This window comes from Petromyzon marinus, chromosome 11 (genome assembly GCF_048934315.1).
Source record: "Petromyzon marinus isolate PM22_M1 ecotype Great Lakes invasive population chromosome 11, UKy_Petmar_22M1.pri1.0, whole genome shotgun sequence".
Lineage (NCBI taxonomy): Eukaryota > Metazoa > Chordata > Hyperoartia > Petromyzontiformes > Petromyzontidae > Petromyzon > Petromyzon marinus.
This window is the reverse complement of record NC_133677.1, coordinates 3,412,983-3,424,578: the sequence shown is the minus strand read 5'-3', so window position 1 is coordinate 3,424,578 and position 11,596 is coordinate 3,412,983. Positions and strand designations below refer to the sequence as shown.

Genomic DNA, 11,596 nt, shown 5'->3' with positions numbered 1-11,596 from the left:
TTCTTAAATTGGGGGGGGGGGGGGCAGATCTGCAATCCAGTTACCAAGCATTGTGATGCACGGTAGCCGCACACATAACCAGCCATCACTGCTAAACGTCCGATTGATATAGCACATCAGCAATGAACGACGACAGTGATTCCAGCGAAGGAGACATATGGCATTACAAGCCTCTCGTGAGGATAAGAAAAAGGCGCATTGGTGAGACCCACTGTCGTGAAGATCGGAAGAAGCGCATATTCAACTTTGCCACCACCACCACCACCACTTTAAGCCAGCCAAGAGTTTCACACAGCCGAGTGTTTAATTTCCCACCGAGCTGCACTGCACCTCCAGGATTTCTCGAGGATGGCTTCGCGAAAGACCTCAAGGGAAACTCAAACGCGCTTCAAATGCAAAGTGCCCGTGATATGATTAATACCCGCGCTGCACAAATTCAAAGTTCCGCGCCAAGCTCCCACTCAGGTAAGTGTTCATTTATCACAAGCACTTCATTACGAATTAGCATACAAGATGTGTTTTAATAGTATCTTCATATATTTTAGCACCATATATGCAGTATGGGCCATGTATTGGATATTAACCTTTTTATTTGTTCGTTTAGTTTGTTGTCCTTCCCCTGCACCTTCCAAAAGCACGGTTGGCTATGTAATGTGCGAAATAAGTTAAACACACATACATGATGGTAATAACACAGTAGCAGTAGTCGCTAAGTCATCAATAGGCAGTTTAGAATGTTCCTCCTGGTGTAAATAAGAACACAGATTTAACAATAATCATATAATGTATTGTTTCACCAACCCGCACAAATCAACACGGTCAAATGTGGTCAAACAACCCCCAAGGCTGACATGAAGTGAAGAGGTAGTCATCTTCCAGTGAAATGGCAGCGGTGAACATGAATAGCAGTAACATGAATAGCAGACTATCCTCTGACGTTTGTTGTCAGCCAGCAGTCTTAAAGTGTTTACTTTTGATCAGACTGCGGTAATCGCTGTGCCTCTACCTTCCCGCCAAGATGTTATCAACAGAAATAATAATCGGCAAACATTTCCCCTCGCAGCCAGGCAAAGCATTGATCCTACTTCCTCAAAGTGATAGCGTGTTCCTCATTAACAAAAAAAGCTGAACAAAACACAAATACTGTCATACATTGTGATGACGCCAGCACAAACGAGCGAATATGTGGAAGCTGCAAGCACTTAATGACGGTTGCGAGTGGAGAGAGTGAACGAAAGAATGAAAGTAAAATTACGAAGAAAGATGACCCATTTTTTTATTCTCTTGATAATAAAATCTTTGTATCGCTGTCATTGCATCATTCACAGCGACATCTTTATTAGTTGTAATTGTAATACAAATTTGAAAAAAAATGCAGTGACAGTGCGTCTTAAAATGCTGCACTATCACTAATAAAGATTAAATATCTTTCTCCATGTGTTTAACATATATGTTTTTATAAAATATAAAATGTATTCTTACATTCAGTAACATGTTTCCTCTTCCTCGCTAAAGCGTATAATGTCAACAAACTTGCATTTTTGCGTGTAAAATTGACCGAAGGACATGTGTTGTTCCAGGCAAATTAATATAAAGTAAATTGTTGTGATATATATTTTTCTTATTATGAATGATTAACCAGGAAATCCGGACTGAGTCTCTTTTTCAAGAATGTCTTGCGAAGTGATCGCAGGGGAGGGGTGATGATTGCCGTGTCTAATCCTAATCGAGTAATTTGTGGGCAGTTTTTTCTTTAAAATTTTGAACACTGTTTGTGCGCTCTGGCACTAGCACGCAATGGCCTTCGCGTTTCGAATGTTAAGGGACCCGGAATATGCACTGTGAAGCGAACACAGTAGATTTATTATTATTATTGCACACCGCAGTAATAACCAGAGCGACCACTGGATTCGAACCGTGAACCTCTGCAACACGCGGTGAACGCGATACCCCTACCGCCCCACATACAGACAAACTACGTGTACAGCTGGATCAGGGCATCTCCACGCTGTGCGGGGTTGTGGACGTTACAAGAAAAGCCAGGGTTTGTGAAGTCAGGGAGAAGGGACATGGGGGCATAGAAGGCACAGTCCATACAGCAACAATGGATTTTGCTGCATCTGTATACGTTAGTGGAAAGAAAACAGCTGCAGAGAAGGTCGGCAACATCATCTGTGAACACCAAAATATATATTATACGTGTCAGTTTTACTCTTGACTGATTACTGGCAATGAAACCTTTTCACACGTGGCATATCGCCGATATCCTGTGGCTGGGGAGAGTTATTTGTGTGCCCGACTTCGGGAGCCGCGAGGCCTTGCAGCAGTGGACAACGCGCTTGCAGGTGGCCATGCATCGCCTCGCTGCGCTGGTAAAAAAAAATTCAATCTACGTTTGCCTTGCCGTAGATTTATTTCCATGCGCGGAGCAAACTCGGCACGAGGTGCAACTTTGTACGATCGCGGGAGATAAAGCCAGGCCGATCGGCCAGCTGGCCGATTGCTATCTGTTCGTGTTTTTTAGTTTTTTACACGCAACAAACGACGATGAAAAACGTGCAATCGCGCCGTGCACATGAATTGAAAATAATGATGCAAGCCAGGCATGTAATGATTCACACTGCCCGCATCACCAGCGATCCAATGAATTGTGGTGGTTTGGAGTTATTATACCATTTAGGAATCACTTTTTTTGTTTATATCAACATAAACACAAATATGCCAAAACGATATCTCCTTGGTATAATATTAACATGAGTGCTAATAAAATATCAATGCTGAATATATATTAAAAAAATCTAATCTGAGTATTGATCTCATCTGTGGCACCGACGACCCTTGTTTTCCAAAAAGGTATTGAACGGACAACTCCACATCAGATTTCTCAACACAGCCATCATGATGTCACTCACGATTTAGGGGAAGCAAACGTCTCCTCCGACGGCTGGCTGCACGACATCACAGATCAAGGACACCCAACGGAACAGAACATCCACTCAGCGGAGGCCAGTCTGGTGCAGCTACGTGACAGCGCATCGAACGATGTAAACATGCGCGTACAGCTCCGATCAGCAGGGGAAGACTGCTGGAAGCAGTCGCCAATGAATAATAATTACAATAATGTCTCTTATGTTGAGACCCAAAACAGCAGCTGCGAAATGTCCCGAAATGCAACAGCCGATGACAGTGGCTACATGTCACCGCCTCAGGACGCCAGCTTCCTTTCTGTGATCAGGTACGTTTAACCCGGGCTGTGACATGTACAATATTCTATCATATGGCTTTGTATAACGTCTAAATGCGATAATGTCTCAAGATGCTGTCTGGGCAGCTGCTGATCTTTTTCAGTTAATGTTTTAGGGCATGATGCCTTATTTGAGGTGTGTACAATGTAGTTATTATTTTACCCATTTTCACATCTCCATCCAGCAGTAATAACGGCGACACCACGAATTGTATATCGTCAGCTCGCCTGTGGGTACTCGCACCACTGCCAAGACGTCTGGCCAGCGTGGAAGATTAGGCCAACTACCCTCTAGATGGGCTCTCTAGAACTCCGTCTAGTTGAGGCCCTTCCATCAACAGTTGTGCATGGATACAATTGCAGGACTGTACCTTTACCTATTTCGCCTTTACTTTTTTCGTCATTAATTTAAACATTTGTATTTTTTTAGGTCTGGGGGCAAGCACTCTAAACTCAAGAGATACAGGAAAACCAATGCGTCAACAAAAAGCAGCCCTCTCATCACATCTTCTCCAGCTTCAGAAACAAGGGCACTCCTCCCTGACTGGCGGGCTGACCAAAGGCCAGAAGAGACCATCACAGAGATTCCCGAATCTTCAATAAGCGACGAGGATGGCTCAGATGAAGAAGACTTCAGAAAGTTGTTACTAAAACCAAACTTGACTCGGTTAAAACAACATCAGATAAGGGACTTACAACAACAGCTGGTATCTTCTGAAAGGACAGGCTCCCACCTGATGCCTAGTAAATATGGAAATTGCAGGACAGGTGCCTTGGGTGCAGCAGTGTCCTACAAAGACAGTCTACTGCAGCTGCACACCCAAACACAGGGGAGGAATCGCATGCTGCAAGACATCACGGAATCGGTGTATGGAAATCAAAGCGTGGCAAGCTGCGGCCAAACAAAACACTCGGCTCCATCCTCTGCAATGCAAAACACACCGTTGGGACCGCAGATATGCGATAACTTCAGCGACTCCGATGATTTTGAGCAGTCGATGATGCCGAGAAGATTTGGGAGGAAAAATCCGAACGATCGCCAGGCAAACGGAGAGGGTAACCAGCAGCGGTCACCTGGAGCAGAACGTGATGACGAGGGCGCGTCGCAGCACGAGGCATCGCGAGTCGTAGAAATTGTCACATCAAACAGGCCCAATTTGCAGAGGGACAGCAATTCCCCTCGGCGGGAATCTGCAGAGCCAAGCCGGAGGAGCGAGGAGACGATGCCTCCAGCCTTTCGTGAAAATGTGGAAAATGATACATTTTGGCGAAAGGGTGATCGCAACATTTGCTTCGATTTGGTGGTGATGGAAGATGATGAGGAGGAGGAATGCACTCCAATAAATTCCCGGGCGTGCGGCAATCGGTGCACGAGAAAATACGACACGCTGACACAAAGCACCCAGACTTCACCGGACATCAAGAGCTCCATCGTCGGACGCCTAAAGCGACGCGGGCAGCCTGCGCGTGCCCTGCGCGGCGCGGCCACGGGTTCGACTCGGAGAACGAAGGGGGACAGTGCCGAGCGTTTACCCTTCTCTCCCATCTTGTACGCCGCTTCGTCGGACTTTTCATCGCAAGGCGACGGTTGCAGCCTCACGCCAACGCCCCGCGCGTCCGGCGGAGCGGCGCAAAAGACTCTGCCCTTCATTCTCTCGAGCGACCTGGAGCGGTTCCCGACGAGGGGAAACTTGTTTCGCGCGATGACAAACGAGGCCGCGCGGCCCCACGTGGCGACCCGCGCGGCGACCGTAAATTACCGCGGCAGCTCGAGAATGATGCGCGCTCTCGACGCGGCGAACGAACACGGCGGCGGCGGCGGCGGCGAACGCCCGCGGGCCGCCGTTTCGACTGGGCAGCAGCCGGCGTCGCGACGACCGATGGGAAGCGTTCGCGGCCCCCGTGGCAGGCGGGTCTCGCAAAACTGTCCGGACGCCGCTGAATTTGCGTCCTCGGCGGCGACGCGGCAAACGACGACCGCAAACGTCGACGGACGGCCGCGCCCGCGCTCGTCGTCCCGTCGCTCTGGGGCGAATTCGGCCGGCGGTGAGGCCGCGAACGAGCGCGGAGACGCGACCCTGCCGTCGATGGCGCAGGGCGAGCGCGACTCGGCCGACGCGGGCGCTGCGTCGCTCCCTGGCAGCACTCGATCCGCGCAGCTTCCAGGCGGTGCTGCGGTGGACGAGGATGGCGTTGCGAGTGCGCCGCACGCGACGGAATCGCAGGTCCTCAACCAACAGCGGCTGTCCACGTCGACTTACAGCAGACCTGTTCGGCGTGACGATGGGACAACAAGTTCGACCGAAAGCCTCGGTGGCACGGTCGCGCCACAGAGTCGCGGGTCCTCCGTGTCAGATCCGAGTGTCTGTAAAGGCGATGTTCCATCGAGTCCGACACGCGCGTCTTTGAGCGCGCACAGCAGCCGTGCACGGGCAAACGACCACTGGGACCATTCGTACAACGTCAGGGAGTTTGAGGTTGAAACTTGCGTCAATGCGAACCACGGCCAGATGAACACCGCTTCCTTTTATGGGCAAAAACAACAACTGAGGTCGCGTGAACTTTCGGGCAGACTCTCAAAGAACCTGCAGAATCGAACAGACGACAGCGCATATAAAACACCACCAGCTCAGCAGCCGACAGGGGGTCAAGTTGTTTCCCGGCTCAGGGCAATGATAGAAAAGGCCGAAAACAGACAAAAACAGATCAGCGCCATGAGCAGGATAACTCGGGTTCTAGAATTCCCACCAGGTCAGCAGAACGGTGGGCGGCATAAGAGAGGACCTGTGACCCAGCGGACCTGGGACACACGCGCGAACCCTGGCAACGCACACGAAGGCCACGGTAACGCGTCGAAGGAGGGCGCGCTGCTGTGGGCAAGTTACGGCGATGACGGTGCCCCACCGGCGATCGAGCGGGTGCCGGCTGAGGAACCGGTGGAAGAGACCGATCGCTTTGAGCGCGGTGACGCCAGCGTCTCGCCGAATGGAGACCGTGCACAAGTTAGCCGCCGCGCAGGCACCGACGTCGACGGTTCGGTCTCCGAGGTCGCAAACGTGAGGGCACGGGGAGGAACGTCGGCTTGCGGGGCGACGAGCGGGCAAAATGTTCCGGCGAGCGGAGGAGCCACGAGGAGGGCCCGGATCGGTGGCAAGGTGGTACGCAGGGCCCCGAGCAGGAAGGAGGTGGAGCGAAGGCTCCTCCAGAGCGGCATCAGCGTGGAGAGAATGGCGAACGCCGGGAAGGAAATTTCCACGTCGATGCAGAGGAGGAAGCGGGACGCGGCCACCTCTGGCACCTCGAACCGGGAGGGGGCATCCGGAGCCACGCGGGTGGCATCTGGAACGGTTGAAGGGAACGATACATTTACGAGCAAAATCCCAGGTAAAACAACACGTTAGACTTTCTCAAGACCATAAATCTATTACTGCACTTTCCTTCCCAAGAGATAACACACATATATATTTTAAAACATGTTCCCCTTCCATTTATACACAGGGAAGAAAAATATATTCTAAAGCGTATATACTTCAGAAACGTTCGTGCCTCCACCGCAATTGTTTACACAAACACTGCAGTAATGCACGCGCGAGAGGAAACTATTTTCCCGTCAGTTGTGGCCAGGGGTGGAGCCAGGATTTTCAGCCCGGGGTGACATTCAACAAATTTTAATTTCAAGAATGATTAAGAGAGTCAGGCTGTTGAACTAGACGCCATCGGTTTGGCGACACACTCTGACAATGCAGTTGCACGGAGTCCGCCAGACCGAGTGTCGTACACTTATAACGCAGAATGTTTCAGATTTTCGATTTTTAATTTTTTTTCGGGGGTGACAATTGTCTACCCTGTCACCCCCCTGGCTCCGCCCCTGGTTGTGGCGATGGTGTCACTTGTTGTTGTTGTTGTCTCCTTCTCCCGCTCTCTCTCTCGCTCTTCAGGCACGAGTTTCGCAGTGGACGCCTTCTCATGCGAGGCCGTCGCGAGCTGCAGCGCCCACTTCCTGAGCCACTTCCACCCACACGCCTACCGCGGGCTGTCGCGCTCCTTCGACCGACCCATCTACTGCAGCAAGGTGACAGCTGCCCCCCCCCCCTCCCCTCCCCCATGTAGCCTTAAGAGGCTGTTGGGACAAGTGCAGTTAGCGAGCACCTATTGTTACCGGCACGGTGGGTGGCCGACATCACGGCCGGTCCGCTTTTGTCTCCCCGGTTGCGCACGGTTACAAACGACCGCACCAGATACTCATTTGAGGCTGAGTCGACCTCGGGGAGGCCCACGACCGGTTTACAATTATTCCCCCCGACACTGTTATTGGTCGTGAGCGTGAAATGTCTGGCTCGGGTCGGCGGGTTCACAGCGCGGTGAACTCAACGGCGGCGGCAGCGCCGCAGCTGCACCAGAGACGTGGATTTGAAGCGGCAGGCGCCTTTTGATTCATGCATGCTGAGCTGTCTGTGCCTCGCAGGAACACACACACACACAAAAAAACCCCACAAGAATAATAAATAAAACCTTGTTGGCAGGTGTGATTTAAGGAAAACATAAAAAGAAAGCAGAGAAATAAATATGACGTTGTGATGCATAGTGCTGGTTTCTCCATGATGTATATTCACACAGAAACAACATCGGAACAAAGATTGCATCTTCAAAATTATTAAAATATAAACATTTTGAGCCAACTAAATTTTGCATATGTTCCAAGTCACGCGTGTCTTGTTTATTTTATGTTTTTTATTGTTGTTGCAAACACATTTTAATTTAAACACATCCTTTTTAAGTTATGAAAACCCATGCATTCCTTGCTAAATGGGATATTGAATCTCAATTGGCCTTACCTAGTTAAATAAAGGACAGTGAACAAATTAACAATATATGCTTATCAGGATTTGAAGCTTTCGTGACTGCAGGAATCCATACTCTTTGGTTCTTTCGGTAAAGTCACGTAAGTAGAAAATAAAATAAGTCACGACGTTTCGGGCGTAACACAAGCGTCCGTGATCAGGTGGGAAAGCTTTCGCCCCTGATGACGGACGCTTGTGTTGCGCCCGAAACGTCGTGATTTATCTTATTTTATACCTACGTGACTTTACCGAAAGAACCAAAGAGTATGCTTATCAGGGTTGTAAATATGCATGGACACATTCATTATTATCAGTTATTAAGCTCACGCTACGTGCCTCTCAACGCGTGCCTTAGAATAACAATTTTCAACGCGTACATGCCGTATGTAATTGGTTCCCTACGACCCTCTGCAGCCACCGGAGGCCGCTGCATTCGCAATTTGTGTTTACATAAATTATTGCTTTGAATGGAATCGCGAACCTCGATGGCGAAAAAATCCATTAAACCATGGGGGCGAATTGTCACATCCATAGCGTCGTCTATTGCGCCGCTACGACTGGTTGTTTTGCTGCTATTGTTTTTTGCTACCTTACCCAATCTTGACAAAACACATTCCTGCGGAGGGAGCTGGTAGGAACGTTGGGTAGCTCGGTCAATGGCCAGGGTCAACGGCGGCACCACGTGGTGTATTCCGCAAATATGCCCGACTGTGAGGGCGGGCACAAGCCGGCGTGAGTAGGTTAAACGTTGAGTTTTATAAGGGCACCACGGGGTGACCAGCCCCTCCCCACCCAGCCCCTCCCCTCCCACCCTCCCCACCCAGCCCCTCCCCACCCTCCCCACCCAGCCCCTCCTCACCCTCCCCACCCAGCCCCTCCCCACCCTCCCCTCCCCACCCAGCCCTTCCCTCCCCACCCAGCCCCTCCCCACCCTCTCCACCCAGCCCCACCCCTCCCATTTTTGGATACACAACGGACGGACACAATAATCCCCTGTGGGCTGGTGTAACCAGGAGGTTCCTACCAGTATCAACTTGCTTGCTTACCATTTTCTCTATTTTTCACTCCTGTCAATTTCTTTGTGTACTCTTTGCTGTTGTAACTCGGCTGACCTGCCCATACCGGACATCTGTGAAAAAGAGCTTCATAGCTCATCGGATTCCTCCTCCAGTCCAAATGAAGATTCTGATGCTGATCATGCGCTCCATCTCCGTGATGTTCGTCTCCTCCCTTGTCAATTCACTCCCCTGAACCCCTCCCCACCGTAGGTAACGGCCGACCTGGCGAACTGCAAGTTGGGCGTGCAGGATGCTCATCTGCACCGGCTGCCCCTGAACACCGTGTCCGTGGTGAACGGCGTGCGAGTCGTCCTGCTCGACGCCAACCAGTGAGCGAGGCCCCCACGGTCGAACAACCGCATTACCCGTGAGGGTTTAGACTTTAGAACAAAGGGGTCGGTGACCTGCGGCTCTTTAAGGGACTGCTTCGTGGCTTCCGACGCTATGATTGAAAAGTAGAAAAAAAACCCCTCCTAATTATTTTCGATAAACGGTTAACGTCTAAAAGCCCCAAAAAATATTTATAATGCGGCATTACAAGTCAGTGTACGTGTGCTGTTCTTAATACAGGCATTACATAAACAATGGTTTAACGTTATTCATTAAGGACCGTCTAGTATTCGAAATATTTAGGGTTTTTTTACCGAATTCGAAGAAAACTGCTATTTTTGTTATTTTGTTTGCCAAACCCCTGGTTTACAACCACAAGGGGTGCGGCACTTAAGGGCCCATGGGCCAGATTATTGGCCACAAGCATCGTTTCACATTTGGCTCTCCGATCGATGGGGGTTTTTTTTGCGTTGTTACGTACGTATGTCAAACTTTTTTCGCACTGTACGTAGCCAACCGTGCCAATTGTGGTACCCCAACGTTTCGCCAGCAGTGGCGTGAGAAAGTAATCGCGGGGCTTGCAACTCTACCCCCTGGCTCAGGGACCCACCGTCTCATATTCACCATAGTGCATTACAGCTCTTGAAATGTTGATTTTTTTACCGAATTCTAACCAAAAATGTCTCTTCTTGTTGTTTCTGTTTGTCGACCCCTGCCCGAGCTGATTGACGTGTCTCTACGTGCACGCGTGTCCGCAGTTGTGCCGGAGCGTCTATGTTCATGTTCCTGGTGCCCGACGGCAGGACGATCCTCTACACCGGACACTTCCGTGCGAGCGCTGCCATGGAGAGAAGCCTGCAACTCGCCGCTCGCCGCGTCGATGTTTGCTACATGGACACCACGTGAGTGCGTGCTTGCCGCCTGTGCAGTGTTGCCCGACTCGAGTTGCTTGCGAACGCTTTTGTTGGCAAAGCGGCGGCTACGTTCGGGCAATGGCCTGCAATGTTAGCCTTGCGGGCTCACACGCTGCACTGTTGTCGAGCTAACGGTGTGATAAGCCAGATAGATAGCGTGTCATATCACAATGGGTCATGGGACCGACTCTCCGCCCTTCACCAACCCGCATTGACCAGCGTGGTGAAATATGGTCAAATAACCCCATGAATTGAGGCGTGGAGAGGCCTTAACCAATTGGCGGAATGACAAGATTAAGTAACAAATTATTGTGTTCTTCCAGTAGCAATGAAGCAACTGGAAAAAAACTCGTCTGACCTTTGCGTATAGGTGGCATGTGGAGGATGTCAAAAATCTCATGGAAGGATAGGGTAAGGTGTGGAAAGACATGTGGAAAGCGAGTGCTTGTGGGTGTAATCAGGAAGAGAAGGTTGCCATGGGCGCTGGGTAGGAAGGGGGAGGGCAGGTGACCGGGACAAGCAATGGAGTGGCGCCCACAAGTCCGCGACCAAAGGGAAGACCAAATACAGGAGGTGGAACATTGAATGTTGACTGCCAACTTTGCAGCAACTGTGGGGCCGAGCGGTCGAGAGGAAGCAAGGTTGATGTGTGGTGGCATCAACAGCAGTGGCTATAATGACCTTGCTATACTTTGGGAGTTGGCATCCTAAGCGGTGACTAAAAACAGGGACACTTAAAGCGTCGGTGTTGTTGGCTCCAAACAGGCCTCTCACTCCCCAGTTGCCCAAAGCCTCCCGTCGGTGTTGTTGGCTCCAAACAGGCCTCTCACTCCCCATATGCCCAAATCTTCCCGGTCGTCCGTGTCCAACGTGGAGCTGGCAGACACGCGGGCGAGGCTTTCACTGGAAGGACGATCCCCCTGGTGAAAAGATCCCCTTGGAGAAATCCGATCAGCTATGAAGCTTTTTCAGATTACGGGGATTGAGGAGGGGGGGGAAGTACAGGTCACAACCACCGGTCCTCTCTACTCCGCCCCAGCGTGTAACGTTGAGGTGTTGTTGAATCAGACAATAAATGGAATGCTTGTTTTATAAGAAAAACATATATATCGGCCCTATTTAAATAGCTTAACATTTTGAGATTGATCTCCCAACCCCTCCCTCTGGGAAGTTTCTACACCCCCGCCTCTTTGCTAAACGTAGAAGCTC

General features: G+C 50.4%; 1 protein-coding gene across 1 annotated transcript in view; it reads left to right on the top strand.

The window, feature by feature from the left end:
• Positions 1-11,596, top strand: part of LOC116941337 (uncharacterized) — a 17,915-nt gene continuing 6,319 nt past the window's right edge. The window contains exons 1-6 of the mRNA XM_076066285.1: positions 1-465; positions 2,854-3,235; positions 3,675-6,628; positions 7,183-7,316; positions 9,354-9,472; positions 10,232-10,375. Coding sequence (XP_075922400.1) covers positions 123-465; positions 2,854-3,235; positions 3,675-6,628; positions 7,183-7,316; positions 9,354-9,472; positions 10,232-10,375 — 4,076 coding nt within the window. The 5' untranslated portion in view covers positions 1-122. The remainder of the gene's footprint in view (positions 466-2,853; positions 3,236-3,674; positions 6,629-7,182; positions 7,317-9,353; positions 9,473-10,231; positions 10,376-11,596) is intronic.